The sequence below is a fragment of the Elgaria multicarinata genome, chromosome 14 (genome assembly GCF_023053635.1).
Source record: "Elgaria multicarinata webbii isolate HBS135686 ecotype San Diego chromosome 14, rElgMul1.1.pri, whole genome shotgun sequence".
NCBI classification, from domain to species: Eukaryota; Metazoa; Chordata; class Lepidosauria; order Squamata; family Anguidae; genus Elgaria; species Elgaria multicarinata.
Window position 1 is genome coordinate 20,556,360 of NC_086184.1, and position 16,131 is coordinate 20,572,490.

The following is a 16,131-nucleotide window of genomic DNA, read 5'->3' on the forward strand; positions in this document are numbered from 1 at the left end:
AGACTTGCTCTATGGAGTGGAAGTTATGATATATAGTCTTAACGTAACTATCTTTGGGAAAGAGTCTTAATTTGGTGGTGGAGCACATACTTTGCATATAGAAAGTCCCAAGTGTAATCGGCATTTAAATGTAGAACCGAGCCAAAATTTCTTACAAGCCATTTTCTGGGGAGGTTTTATAAGAACATAAGAAGTGCCATGTTGGGTCCGAACGAGTGTCCATCTAGTCAAGCACTCTGTTCACACAGTGGCCAACCAGCTGTTGACCAGGGACTAACAAAGCAGGACATGGTGCAACAGCACCCTCCTACCCACGTTTCCCAGCAAATGGTGCACACAGGCTTACTGCCTCAGATACTGGAGGTAGCCCATAACCATCAGGTCTAGTAACTACTGATAGCCTTCTCATCCAAGAATTTATCCAACCTCTTTTTAAAGCCATCCAAATTGGTAGCCATAATTGGTAGTGAATTCCCTAATTTAATTGTGTGCTGTGTGAAGAAGTACTTCCTTTTATTTCTCCTGAATCTCCCACCAATCAGGTCCATGGAATTACCCTGGGTTCTCTCTCTCTCTCTCTCTGTCTCTCTCTCGTTAATCTGCATTGCATATCTTTATCTAAACATTGTCCACCATTTTTTTGTGGCAGCCAGCTAGATGTTTAAATGGACAGTTTTTGTTTTTTAAAATAACATCGCATTTCCCTTGTAAATGAAAAGGAAATTGATCATTTTATTGTCGGCAATCCTGACCTCTCTCCAATGCATTTAAATCTGCTTTCCTGCAAGTTGACCTATATGATGCATGGGATTATAAATACTTAACTAAAGGTAATCATGATTTAATTTCAAAGTGAGCACATCATTTTTAAAGGTCTACAGCTCAACGATACAATAAACACAGTAGGATAATAATAATAATAATAATAATAATAATAATAATAATAATAATAATAATGTATTTTTTTTTAAAAAAATAGGAATAACCAAAAGTCAGAACCTGGGCAGCCAGCTTTTGAGATATCCAGAAGATGTGGTTTTTTTTTTTTGGTTTTTTTTTTTGGTGCTGAATTGTATTTTTTTTAAAAGGACGAACTAGAGCTGTTTACTGAAATCTCCCTCCTGCAGTTGATAATGAAGGGTGTGGATTCCAAATTGTGACAGCAATTCTATTCTGACTTACTAGACTGTAAGTCCCATTAAAAAATCCAAATTATATCTGAGCAGATAAAGATGAAAAGGGATGTGGTTCCAGGAAGTCATCCAACACTGTCAGTAAGGCTTACATCTAGGTAACCTACACAGCATTATAGTTAATAGCAGCTGCAATTCCAGCAACCCACCCCTTTATCTAGAGGCATAGGGTTTACCTCTGAGTAAGGTTTACACTATGACTGTCCTTTACCCTCTCCTCTCTCCAGGGCTAGATCTACACCAAACAAGTTCTAACACTTTTTAAATGGTTTGAAAACTGTATATGGAATGTGTCCTGGGCCCAATACTGTTATAAACCATTATAAAATGTATAGTAGATCCTGCCCACTGTTCTGTCTGTCAGGCATAAAGAGCTCCTCTAAATGAGCTGTGTATAGCAGGTTCATGACTGGCCACACAAGGAAATTTCCTGGTCAATTTCATGATGCAGCAATCCTCCAGTGCCTTTCTTGTGATTTCTGTGCAATAAATGAAAATGGGGGGAAAGTGTTAACAAACAGATCCCCTTTCCTTTTCAGCATGTAAAGAGGAAATCTGTCACAAGAAGCAGAAGAATGAGGCAGACCAGTGCCATGAGGGCCTTCCGCCGCTCGAGTTCACGGAGGCGCCGGTTTTACAAGCTGCTGCGGGACCAGCAGCAACCCTTGCCCGCGGGACTCTTCGCCTGCTCCTGCCTCCTCTCTCTGCCCCTCCTTCACTGCCTGTCCCTGCCTCTCCTCCCGGCCCCCTCATTTCCTGCTGCTGGCGGAGGCCGAAGGAGAAGGTGGTGGTGGAGGCGGTGGTCGAAGATGAAAGTGCCCCGGAGCCAGAGACAGAGAAGCGGCCGTCGCCCCCGACTCGCCCCCGAAGGAAGTAAAGCGCCGCCGCACCCCCCACCTCCTCCTCCTTCAGCATCCTTATTCCGCCCCTCGCCACCTTTTCTTTCATTTTTCCACCCCTCGCGTCTCTTTCCTACCCGGCCACTTTTATTCCCCTTCCTCCCACCCCGGGACAATAGAACAGGGCGATGACCTCCTCTGGCGGCATCCACCAGCACAGCCAGAGCCACGCCATCCCCACCAGGATGGTGCCCATCAGCAACTCCTCGCAGCTACCTCATGACTATTGCACCACGCCCAGAGGGACCCTGTTCTCCACCACTCCTGGAGGTACCCGAATCATTTATGACTGCAAGTTTCTGTTAGATCACTGCAATTCTCCTATGGCTCAGACTCCTCCTTGCCACCTTCCGAATATCCCAGGAGTTACCAGCCCTGGCTCCATGACTGACGATTCCAGAGTGGAAGTAAATAATCTGAACAATCATGAAGGGAAGCCTATAATTGGTGATGATGCTCACTTTGAGATGGACATCTGAACTTCCTTGAGGGTAACCATGGAGAGACAGCAACTCCTGATCACCTGTGCACATCCAATTCGGCCGTCAGGATCAATAACTTGAAGGATGGAAGAAGCAGCCGCTGTTTCCAGTAGCATCCTCACTTCAGCTTTTGAAGTGCCAAAGGATAAGAGGACGATGTCCCACTCCCACCTCTGCCATCCCCTTGATACCTATTAGCCATGCTATGCTTCCCCTACCCCTCTTCTTCCCTCCCTCACTTTTTTTTAAACCTCTCATCTCCCTGGTCTGTGACTGAATTGAAGCCCATGGTAAATTTATAGAGCTAAGGAATATATTTTGGCTTCTCGCACTTTAGAGACAACTTACCAAATCATGCACATGCGAGAATGTGCTTCCATCAACAATTGATATTTATTGCAAAACACAAAAGGGCCATGGAAGGGGTGGATATATGCTTGAAGGGACCTGATACTGCCGTCGTTTTCCTCCCCCTTAACTGATGTTAACCTGATGCCAGTTCATTAACCAGTTTTGATGTGTCTTTTCTTGATGTGCGGAATCCTCTTCCTTGGGTTCTAATTCTTGTTCCTCAACTGGTTCTAACTAGATAGTCTATTTTTGCATATGGACGCAGTCTGCTGAATGAGCATTGCTGTGATTTCTTTTGTCCTTTCCCTTAATAAGTTCCTATCCTGTATCTTTAGAACAGGTGGACAACTTAGAAAGAGCCATTGCTTCATCATACACCCATTTCATTTTTCATTTCATCCCAAGGAGTGCCTCCTTGAACCTCCCATTTCTGAGGGGGGAAAACCTTCCCATTTCAATTTCTTTGTTTGAACCCATCAGTGTTAAAGGGGAACCACATTTTCTTCTGATATAATTTGGGAGTACCATGCTTGATGGTTCTCAATACTGTGTGTCCTCAGTCCTTCAATTTTTGCTGCTGTTTTAAAGTCTTCTGGATTCTTTGCAAAATTCAAAATAATAATATTTGCCATGAAAGTTTCATCATGAACTTAGCTTCTCTGGTAACAGCCTGTGAAAATGTGATTGCAAAGAAATACAGGTTGTTCATTTCATATACTGAAAGCTCCTCCAAATAACCCACATCAATTATCCTAAATTTCCAGGTAAGCTCTTTCTCTCCATCTAATTTAAGCCAGGGAGCTAGAGGTTAAATGTTTTCTCTCCTGTTTCCAAGTCCTATCAGGACTCTTTCTTTCAATACATAAAATATAGGCAAGGTTTCAACATCCCAGAATAATAAGTGCCATGCCACCTTGAAAGAATGCAGAAACACTTATCTGCAAAACATCTTTCCGGGGAAGCCTCTTTTCTCGTTTATTTCTCTTTTGTATGTCACATATGTGAACCATTCTTACCAAAAAAAGAAAAAAAAAAGTCCAGTTAGAGCAAAAAGGAGAGACGAGAAGAAAATCTCTCTATACAAGAGGCCAACAAAAGCAATTGAAAATAACTGATTGACCACTTATAACTCTTTATGGAGAGAAAGAGAATGGTTCTTTTTTATTATTATTTTTCTGGAGAGGAAAAAATACTCCAGCAAAAATTTAAAAACATCAAAAACTGCTGGGGGTAAAAGATTTTCCAAGGAAAAGATTTTCTTTTAATATTTTCTTTTCTTTTTTATTATTATTATTATTTTAAAGATCTCTATTAGGTAGAAAGAACTGCCTCCTCCTGCTGAGAGGAACAAAACTGACTTGCTTCAGAGGTAAGTGACAGCCTTATTGAAATTCTATATTTTCTTGTATCTGTTGTTGCTAGGCGAACATTAGCTGGTTCCCAAGACCTTGAAAGAAACACACACACACACACACACACACACACACACACACAGGTTCCATTCAGATGAGATGTGTCAGAAATCAGACTCAGCATTATTATATCATTTTAAAAATTCCCTTCTACTAAATCTGGCTAAATCCACCTCTCACTTTGATCTTCTTCAAATGAGCATTCATGACTGGATATTTGTGGGTCATTTTAATGATGACATTTTCCTCCTGTGTGTCTCCTGCTCGTCTCCTTTTCCTTCCGCCATATTTTTCATTATAAAATAATCATCATTAAATGTGACTCTTTTGAGCTAGAACATTATATGGCGTAGTTTCCTAACATGTGCAGGAAAGGTTTTGCTATAAAATGACCACTAGAGGGCGATGCCCCACTAAATATAATTACACTGCGCACAGTTGTACACAGTGTAGTTAAGGACGGTCAGTAAAATGAACATTCCGCCATGTTAAATGGAGTTACTGGGGGGAGGGTCAACCTAGCGCCCTAAAATAAAAAATATTCCAGCAATCTTTCTGAAATGCAGTACTGCCAGAAAGAAATGCTGGCTTTACATTCCCTGTGCATTTCAGGGAGATTGCTGGAATATTGAGGGCTGGATGGGGGTTTAAAGCTGAAAAGGGGGGAAAGTATGTCTGTCACGATCTGATTTTTTTTACTTCCTGGTTGGCGACTTTTTTTGCGCACTTATAGCGCAAAAGGGGAAGCCTCCCTATGCAATCCATTAGTTGGATTGCATTCCCCTATCCAACCCATTAATGGAATGGCCTTTCTTTTTTTCGAAAGACCGTTCCATCAATTTTAAATTATTTTTTTAAAAACACCATGTTTCCCTATGGGGAATCTGATAAGCTCACACATGCGTGTGACCATCAGAATCCCCAGAGGGAGGGGGGAAAGCAGGGAGAGTGCAGCCGGCGCTCATCCCCGACGGGTCTCAGGTAAGTGGGGTGAGGGGGCTTGCCTGGAGCCGCCGCTGCATTCATGCAACGGTGGACCCAGGTGTAGTGGGTGGGAACCGGGGGGTGGAAGTCGCCCCCCGGTTTCACAACGGCGACATTGTGGGGGGGTTGGGCTTGGACGGGGGGAGTAGGGGGGTTGTCAGGGGCCGCCGCCCAGGCCCAGGGGGGGAAGCGGAGACTTACCTTCCTCCTCCACCATCCGTCGCAAGATTACATTTCGGCCATGGCTTTAAGAGGAAGTAAAGGCCAAGGCCTTTACTTACACTTAAAGCCATGGGCTAAATTAAATCTTGCGACGGATGGTGGAGGAGGAAGGTAAGTGATGTTGTGCGGGGTAAGGGGGTGATTCCATGGCCCCCGTCGCTGCCTACTGCGGTAGCGGCAGGAGGCCAGGACCAGGTGTTGGGGGAATTCCCTAGGCCACGCCGCCGCCGTAGAAACTACGGTGGTGGCAGGCAGGGCCCTGCGGGACTGGACCGGGCCATGATGGGGTGGTGCGATGGGGGGCTGGGAGTGCATCCGCGCTGTCACTTACCTTCCTATATTCAGCTCCCGCTCCAGGCTTCGAAGGCAGGACGCTGGAGTTGGAGGCGTCCGCCTCCAACCCCCCCATCCTGACTTCAAAGCCTAGAGCGGGAGGTGAACATAGGAAGGTAAGTGACCATGCGGCGGGGGATGGGGGGCGTTGGGGAGTGGGAGGTGGGGGGCCCTAGCCGGGGGGTGGGGAGGAGAGGAGGTACTTACCTCATTCCTCATTGCAGGGCCGGTGGGAAATGGAGTCCCTAGCATAACCAGAAGTGACGTAATAGGCCTTTGCATCACTTCCTGTTATGCTGGGGATGCCATTTCTCACCTGGCCTGCAACGAGGAAGGAGTTGAGTGAAGGTGTGTGTGTGTGTAGGGATTCCCTGGCCTTCGCCGCTGCCGCTGTTCAAGCGGCGGCGGCAGGCCAGGGTGGACCGGGCAGCGCCGGTGGGGTGGAGTGGGGTGGGGCTTCCCTGGCCCTGCCACTGCCGCCGTAGATCCGCCGGTGGTGGCAGCTGTAGGCTAGGGTAGGCCGGGTCACGCTGCACCGATGGGGTGTGGGGGCTTCCCTCGCCCCACCGCCGCCGCCGTAGAGTCTGCGGCAGCGGCGGCTGTGGGCCGTGCCGGTGGGGTGTGGGGGTGGGCTTCCGCGCGGCCACTTACCTCCTGACGGTCACCGCCCGCTCCAGGCTTCGAAGCCAGGATGGTGGGGTTGGAGGTGGAGGCTTTATAGTGGCGCACCAGAAATCCACTTCCTGGTACGCCGCTTTAAAGTCTCCCCCACAACCCCAGCGTCCTCACTTCGAAACCTGGAGCGGGTGGTGAGCGGCGACCGGTATGTGAGCGCGCGGTGGGGGGGGCGAGCGAACGGTGGCAGGGGCGGAGGTGGTCCCTGGCCAGGGAGGGGGATAGAGGAGCGACTTACCTTCCTCTCTGCCTTCCATCCCAGGAGTCAATTGAGTCCAAGGCTTCAACAGAAGTTAAGGTCCAGGTAAGGGGCCAGGTGGGGGGGGTGTTCTTACTTGCTCTGTCGTCGCCTGGCCCAGGCTTAAATTGAGCCCCTGGGTCCACCCAGAAGCAAGGCTGCAGGTGTGGCATTGCTTCCAGGTGCACCAGGGCGCTCAGTTCAAGCTTGGGCCCAGCGACGACAGAGCAGGTAAGTGGGGTGGGGTGGGGGGGCTTGCCTGGAGGTGCTGCCCTACGTTCCCCATCCTGCTGTCCCAGCATTTCTGACCATCGGACATACTGACTTGCAATGATGGATCGTCGCAGTCCAACACCTTTGGAGGGCACCAGGTTGGGGAAGGGCTGCTCTAAACAAAAAAAGAAGTAGGTGGCTCTAAGTTGTTCGTCATCAGTTTTCCACAACCCCACAGTCACCTCTGCATATCCTATTCTCCATCCTGTCCTCATGGTTTATCTGCTTTGGCAGAATGAGAATTTCACTGGTACTTTCTGCCTCCTTAGGGAGGATGTGGCGTTAAGGCTGGTGAGCCTTACCTCCCAATTTCCCCGCTTTTTGGTGCTTGGTGGAAAAGTGTACGTCCTTAACGTTGTTTTATAAACCTTAGGTTTTTTGTTCATTGAATAGGCCATGTGGTCGATTCTCTTTGTGCTCTCTTCCTCCATGTAATCACAGCTCATTGCAGAAGCAGGAGAGATGCAGCTTCAGAGCCAATGGTAAGGGAACGTGATCCTCCCTCCGCCATCTGAAGGAGGTCTTTTCCTAATAGCCCTTGGGCATCACACAAAGGCTGTCATGTTTCAGTTGGGCTTTTGGCAGTTACTTCTGACTATTTAAATTAATTCATTGTAATGTTGGGTTTATTTCATTCTCTCTCATTGGTCTCTATGTATAACTTGATATCAATGGGTTATGGCAGCTTTTGTTGAATATCCTACATACCAGTCTTTATATATTGTGCTGAATATCCTACATATCAGACATTACCACCATCATCTATCCTCCAAGGCAGTCCTGTCCCCCACTGAAGCAGCTGGCTTCACCCTGCTGCAGAACAGGGATAGTCCTAGCAGCAAGGCAGTTTTGGAAGGAACTCAGAAACGTATGTGCTGAAGTTGAACATTTTATATTATAAAAAAAGCGAAGCTGCTGTGGCTGAAATTGCTGTAGAGATGGACATCAGTGCTAGCTCACTGGAAACAAACGTACTGGAAAAATTGCACACACAAAAACCCTGGTTATAAAGGAGCCCCTCTGTTTTCTAAAGGACAAAAGGACAAAGGAAAGGAAGAAGGGAATTCAGAGAGTCGGACTTGGAAGTACTCAAACTAAATCTGATGTTGTAGGCAGGGTTTTTGTTTTTGTTTTCCCCTTGAATGATGAAGCTCCAGCTTGTGCAAAATGTGGAAGCCAGAATGATAGTGGGGACAAGATGGTCTGATTATATAACACCAATTTGACCCACTTCCACTGGTTGCATGTACGTTTCCAAGCCCAATTCAAGGTGCTGGTTTCAACCTATAAAGCCTTACATGGCACAGGGTCACAGTACCGGATGGAATGCCTCTCCTGGCATGGACTGACCAATACACTACTCTCTGCACTCAAGGGCCTCCTCTAGAATCCTCCTCCAAGGGAGTCTCAGGGGGTAGCAACAAAGAAAAGGCCTTTCTCAGTGGTGGCCCCCATTTCTGGAATCATCTTCCAACAAGACTCACCCAGTGCTAACATTGTCATCTTTTCTCCCATCTTCTTTCAGGCATTTGGTAGCATATAATGAGACCTTTTGGTCAGGTTGATGGTTTTAAATTGTTTGAGCTATATGTTGTGAGCTATCTGTTTTATGGTTTTATACCTTATATAATGCATTTTAATGGGGTTTTTTAATGAACTGCGTAGAAAGCTTTGGCTTTAAGGCAATATAGAAATGTAATGAATGAAATGAAATTATGAACAGGCAATTAAAGTTGGGGCTTCAGCAGTGACCATATGATGTACTCATACTGAGGGGCATTTATTCTAGATGCCAAGGAATTCTGCTTCCAATCATGATTGATATTTCTAAATTATGTAGACTCTTGTAAGCCTATTCTACATCCAAGTGTGTGAGGATGAGCCCCATTCATTCACACACATCCCCAATTACTGTTTGTGCACCCTTCCATATATTGGGGGCTGGGCAAAAATGAATCGAATATGGCCAAAATGACATGGAATCCATATTTTATCTAATATAAATGACAGTAGCACTTAAGAGGAGCACTTCATATATTACGTTTTTAGTTGTATACCTAAGATGCTATAAGTGTACACCTTGAAAGGTATGTGAATCAGATAACATACATTTGCAAACTTGACAGAGGGACTTGAAGGACTTTTATTGCTTATTGTCAAATCCATGTGAGAGGAGACAGTCCTGGCCCCAAACTGTTTTACAGTGCAATTCTAGCCATGTCTACTCAGAAGAAAGCCCTCCTGAGTTCAATAGGACTTATAAGTGAGTATAGGATGTCAGCCTTGGTATCCTGATGCGTTCTGAACTTTTGCTCTTCCAATATTTTTAAAAGTAGATCTATCTGCTATCTCAGTCCCTTTCTAATATATACAAGCCATTCAGAAAGCACATCAGAATTCCAATGTTAATGTTTGCTGGCAATTATCATCACATAATCTGTCTCTCAGAACCATTTGACCTTCCTCAGATGACAAAACTAGGTTGGGAGAAAGGAATCATTATCTCATGTTGAGTCAATCAAATAAATGAATGGTATGCGAAATGTAAACAAAGAAGTTCTCATATCTACATATATCTCTGTCTGTTACTATGTGGAAGAAAACACATGCAAAAAAAGAGTTCTGTGTCACCTTGAAGACTAGCAGGTTTCTTGTTGCCTAAGATTTGGGGGTAGCAGGTTTGTTCATAGGAAGGCACCTTATACCATTGGGCCATCAAGTTCTGTATTGTCTTCTTTCATTAGCAACAGAACTCCAGGATATCCAGTACTCTTCCTGACTCCTGCTAGAGGATCCTTCTAACTGGAGATGCCAAGGACCTGGGACCTTCTCATGGAGAACACATGATCCATTATGCAGATACTGCCCCTGACTATGAACTTTTCTACACAATACCTTTATTGTCCATTAGTGATTCCTTAATCTCTGTTGTTTACACATTCTTTAGACAATGCCATGACCTGTTGGTTCAGCTTCTGTTTTTCAAGGGGACTTTCCTGGTTGGTTGGTTGGTTGGTTGCTTTTGAGTGGGGAGAAATGGAGCAGTATTTCTGAAAGCAAAAGAAAAGACATTTTTCTATGTGTGTAATTGGGCTATTCTGCAATAGCACAGCATCACCTACAGGCTATGTAGCAGGAAAGGAAAAACGCTTTGTGTAGAGCTCAGATCTCAATTCTGCGATAAAACTGAAAGCAGATTGGCAGCCTCATGTAGAAAAGCTCGGAGTCTCCCTGCTCAGTGTCGATGTGGTGACAAGTCCAGTTTGACTCTGCATAATGTATGAAATGGCCCTATGTAGAACGGCAAACCATGAATTCCTCATTCGAAAGCCCTTGTTGTCTAAGAGGTTGAGTCCAGTGTGCAGTGCGACCCACCTACCCTGGCAATGTTCCTGTGCATTATTATTTCAGAAGCACAAACTGAGAACAAATGTCCCTGTCAAGTTTCCCCCATGCCTGATTAGGGAGGACGGTGGCCTTCTAATTGGTAATACTACACTGTTCCCAGGGCTCTAATAGTGACACATGGCTAATTACTGACCCTTTCAAATGTTGAGTGTGCTGACCTTATCTTGCTCTCCAAAGTATCATTTGTTGTTTAATTACAGCCTTCAGTGACTTCAACCCTGGCCTGTTTTAAGAGCCAACAAGGTCCCTGGGGGAGGCGAGCAGCATCTTTGCATTCTTACCTGCTTCTAGAATAATAATAATAAAAAAACCTGCCTAGCCACTGGGCTGATTTTGTACCCCTGTGCAGTTTCCAATGATTTTCAAATATCCTAGTCTGGAGAGATTGTCTTTACTTCATTGTACACCTAGGAGGCTGTTGTGCCTTCTGCCCAGTCCCTCTAACCTCTCCTTCATCATCTACTGCTCTCAAAGTTAAAGAGCCTAATAGCCATGGCAGGTGAGGGGGAAATTAAATGGAAGAGGAGCTATGGAATAATTACATGGCACAGGCTCCATTCAGGCGATGCCGTGAACCATGCTGGTTAAGGGTTTTTGGTTACGCAGCAGTCTCATCTGACATGTGTTTTCCTTAACCAGGTCTCTCCATTGCAGTCAGCTTCACTAACCCTGTTCTAAAGCAGAGTTAGTGGCACTAACTTTGGCTTAAGGTGTCGTCTGATGTGGTTAACCTGTGGTTAAGGGGCCGGAATCATAGAGCTAGCAATATGGAGCGTCCTAACTAGCCTAAATCACACAACTGCCAGCTCTCTTAGCACAAGGGCTGATGGGATACAGGGTGGAACATTTGGAGGACTCAGGCACTCATCTAACTGCTTTGTGGTTAGCATGTGGTTTAGGAAACCAGAAACTGGACAGGGTTGTTGGTTAGTGGTTAGCTTCTGGTTAGTGCTAACCACAGAAAAGCATGGCTAAGATAACCACAGAGCCCTCAGTGGCATCTGAAAGGGCCCACAGTCACCCTGAGGCTAGTGAATTTGAGCTGCAAGTGGGGAACTGCCTATAGAGGCTCCCTCAAAATAATAATAATAATAATAATAATAATAATAATAATAATAATAATAATAATAATTCCTCTACATTTAGAACACTAATGTGTTGGGGGTTTTTTTAAAAAAAGGAATACACCTATTTCCTTCCCAGATAATGCTTGTTTTTCCACATCCAGGAATGATAATGAGCATTTTCAGATTGGGGGGGGGGATCACATTTCCTTATCGTTGCTTTGCTTCCTGCTTCTTTTCCACAATAGGGACAGGCAGAATCACATGGGGAAGAAAGAGGATGCAAGCAGCGATCATGCGGCCCATTCAATAATAATAAAAAAATTGCAACCTCTCCTGCACATGGCAGGAAATAGCACCAATTATTGTTCTAGCTAAGAAGAATCAGATTTTCCAGGTCTTATTTTGTGACAGAAAAAAGAGCAGAAGGAACAGGAGAGAAAGTGGAGGTTCACAGTATTGTCAAAATGGCCTGCGAAGATCTGTGAGTGCCCAGTCACGAGTGTGCTCTAAAATGCTCATCGAGAAATGTTCCATATTAGTCACCTTGGGCTGCTCTCTGAAGGGGAGAAGCAGAATGCAAATAAATGGTGTAACGGAAGTCTGAGTTAATCAGTCCTTCCCAAGGGTCCCTCCGGGGTATTTTCCCCCAACTGCTCCCACCCAGAGAACCAGTATTTCCTTGGAATAAAACACACAAGTACCCGAAGTAACCAAGATAAAAGTTTATTGTAAAAATACAACCACTAAATAGGCACTTGGTTGGTAGCAGCTACAAACATGTAAATAAAATGGAAAAATAAGAGGGAATAGGGGTAGACAATGGATAAGACAAATATAAGTCAGGCAGAACCACCCATAAATCCATTCAAACAAGAACAGACAATCTTTCCACTAAATCTCCCTTCCCTGGTCAAACCGACCAACTTGCCTTCAGAAAAACCAGCTCGCAGCAAAAGTACAGCTCCCTAACGCTCTCCCAGTTCCCCAGCCGGGTAACCGCCAACGTCCATAGCCTCGGGGCTAAAGACCTGCCCCAACTTAATCCCATCAGCCTTTTATCTATTTGTCTCTTAATGAGGGAATTGGCTCTTTCTTCTCACACAAAGCCCAATTAGCCCAGGCAGGAGATAGCCCCCAGGTGTGAAGCCTCAGCCTGACCTCGGTAAGTTTAACTCCCACTTTTTCCCACATACCAAGAGCTGGGTCCTGGCGCCGGTTTGCACCATAAACAAGCTGGCCAGATTCCTCCCATAAACATATCAAGTTGGTCCCTTCTCTATCCATCACCACTATGGTTTACTGCCTAACAGGAAGACAAGGTTTACTACCTACAGAAAAACAAATTAACTCGGAAACAACTATATTCCAGGACTTATTGCATTTTATAACTTCCCAGTCCTTCACAAATGGTGATGGTTTTTTACATTGCAGAGCCCTCCCCACTTGTAGTTTGAAGTGATCCTAAGAGGGCTACGATATAATACCTCCCTTTAAATCCCTACACTGGGTTCCTTTCTGCTCTCAGATAGGGGTGTCAGAGGAATCCTCCAGCTGGCTTGACTTGGAATTTCACCTTTTGCATGGTGGCCGTGAAGGCAGCGGTGGAAGGTGGGATGGGAACACTATGGCCTATGGTGCTCCACTCCCACCCTTCTCTGACCATTGCTGCCACTGTGCAGCTCCCTTAGCTTTTCATTAGTAACAGACATTTGTTTGTCTTAATTTATTCTAGATAAAGTTGGGCCAGATCTACACCAAGCAGGATATAGCACAATGATAGTGGTATGAAAGCAGTATATGGTATGTATTAATGGGCCCCAACAGTTGCCAGTGCACTTCAATACCACTATAAAGAAGTGGTGCAGCTCCTGGTCATATATACAGCTTTCATACCACTTTCATAGTGCAGTATCCTGTTTGGTGTAGATCTTGTTTTGGTCTTCTTATACTTTTGCTCCCATTAAATATTGTTGGAGAGTGAAAGGGTTGATTGATTTTTGAAACCCAGTAGGTTTCACACCATATGCACCCAGAAACATCACTGAAAGAAGAGGGATGGCAAGTGAGCATTGCAGAGGTGGCGAAAGAGCAGGAGGGAGCATTCCTCTCCTGCTCCTCTGCCCAACCACCATGGCAACGTTGCCTCCATCCTCTTTGCCACCACAGCCTCAGGAACTTGGGGGAATGTGTGCACACTCAGGGTTGGGAGGGGAACCAGATTTCAAGCAAGCCAGCCTAGGGACAGCATGGGAATCCAATGGGCCCCCAAAGGTTTGGATTCCCATGCAATGGACATCCCCAGTCCCAGGTCCTGCACAAACTTCTCATCCTTGGCCTTCCCTCACTCCATCTTTCTGCATTTATTTATTTATTGCATTTATATGCTATCCCATAGCCAAAGCCCTCTGGGCAGTTTGCAAAAGTTTAAAACAGTAAACATTAAAACAAATATACAAAGTTTTAAAACATAAAAAGTATAAAAAAACACAGTATCCTTATAAAAACAGCTATCCTGGGGGCAGAACAGGGGCACCTCAAGACAATACCACCTGTGACCTTACTCAAGCAGCTCAATCATACAAGGTCTTCCTGCTCCCTCACATAATTCCTTCCTTTCTTCCTTGTCACCCCTTGGGCCTTGAATATTCTCCCAGAATGAGTCTGTGGGACAACCTCTCTTGTTTTTTTCAAAGCACTTCTCAAAAAACCCACCTTTTCCACAAATGCCTTCAAACTCCCATCTCCTACTGTGCTTTCAGATGAATGGCTTCTAGTGCCACCAGTCAGAAGACCCTGTGCAGGTATTCCATTAGTTCCACCCTAATTGATTTCCTGTAGAAAGAAGAGCGAAGCAATGCAGCAAATATTCAAGAGTTACAAATAGGACCCATCTGGAGACACACACACACCCCTTAAAAATGCCATGAATGAGACAGGGGGGATTTCACAGTAAGAGAACAGAAATGCCTTTATTGTAGCATCAGGGAGGGAGGGAGGGAGGGAGAATGGCAGCGAACACCAAAGAATTCCCCCTCCATTGGTAAATAAATAAATAAGGTTTTTGTATGCTTGTTTAGTTTAATTCATTTTTTAAATTATTTTTAAGCTTCTGGAAAGGCCTGCAAAGATGTACTTTATACATTGTGTTTCTGATGCTGCAATTTGCACTCCTAAAGTCCCCTTTAGTAGGGACTTGCTTATGAACCACATGCCAAAGATGAAGCAGGACTTCAGAGGCGATAAAAAGAGATCTCATTAGAGCATGCTTTTCTACTTATTGTCAGCGTTTAATTAGTTTGACTGTGTTCATGTTTATACAGAAAATGGTATGGCCCCAATATAATTAGAGGTCAGCAACAAATGCCATTTAATTTAGCTGTGTTCTGGTAGGGGGGGGGAAATTACATGGGACAAAATGTTCCCAATCCACAAATACTTAGACTTCAAATGGCAGTGAAATAAATCCACTAGCAAATGTAGAGTTTTCTCCTATACTGGGTGAGATACAATTTGCATGCAAACACGTGCAAATCTTGAATTTAGAGGCAAAAGAAGGGGCTGCTTAACATTTTCCTTGCCGGCTGTTTCTTCATTCCAGATCAGCCTGAACTCATAAACACACACTCACTGGCCCAGTTCTTATGTAATGAGAAGCCACCGTGGGTGAATTTTCCTGTGAGATTCCGCATTGTAGGGTTCCTTTAGATTATTTTAGCTGTGTCAGGGTATGCTTTAGCTTACCTTCGCATATGAACCCAGTCTTGCTGGGGTGGTTGACAAAGCACCAGAATCCATGAGCTGTTTTATAGTTGCAGGTGGCTGGTCAACCATCCCAACCATCCACCCTTGGTGGGTTCCATCTGATTGCAAATTACAGCATGCCTTTGCAGAGGCTCAAATATTCAAAATGGCGGTGGCAGCTGCAACAATTACCCATAGTGGTTTCTCATTACATGTGAACCAGGAAACAGCTTTTAGCCTGTGGGAATCTAGATGCTCATTTAACCTTGTAAAATATGCCTGTAATTCAGAGGAGAGGGGCAGCTTGACAGGGGGTGACATTTTTGCAATGCTCAGCTTGTGATCAGCTAAAATCCCAACATACTGTTAACACTTACTGCTGCCAAGCCAGACACCTCTTATCCTATTCCAGTTCTTTGCATTGCATTCTGTTGCATTGCCCAGTTTTCATTCTATCAAGGTCACTTTGAAATACGCCCCAGTCTTTTGAAGTGTTAACTATCCCACCCAGTTTAGGGTCATCTGCCCAGTTTAGGGTCATTTCATAAGTGTTTCCTCCACCCCATTATCTAAGTAATTGCTAAAAATGCTGAAGAGTTCCACTCCGAGGACAGAGCATTGTCACCACTCCCCACCACCACACAGGTTTTAAATCCATCTCCTTTCATAGGCCCTGAAAGGTGGGACATTTTGGCTATTTTCATGGGACGGGGGGCGGGGGAGATTTTGAGGGCAGTGAGCCTGAAAATGACCAGCTCCCTTAGCTTTTCATTGGTAACAGTTGCAATGTTTAATTCTCCAGAATCTGAAGTTTTCCCAATCTAAACTATGCATAATAAGAGATATTTTGTCT

At 45.0% G+C, this 16,131-nt stretch overlaps 1 protein-coding gene across 1 annotated transcript; it reads left to right on the forward strand.

The window, feature by feature from the left end:
* The first annotated feature begins 2,220 nt into the window (after positions 1-2,220).
* Positions 2,221-3,526, forward strand: LOC134408692 (eukaryotic translation initiation factor 4E-binding protein 2-like). Its single transcript, XM_063141070.1, has one exon. The coding sequence runs from the start codon at positions 2,221-2,223 to the stop codon at positions 2,569-2,571; it is 351 nt and encodes a 116-aa protein (XP_062997140.1). The 3' UTR covers positions 2,572-3,526.
* Positions 3,527-16,131: the final 12,605 nt, after the last annotated feature.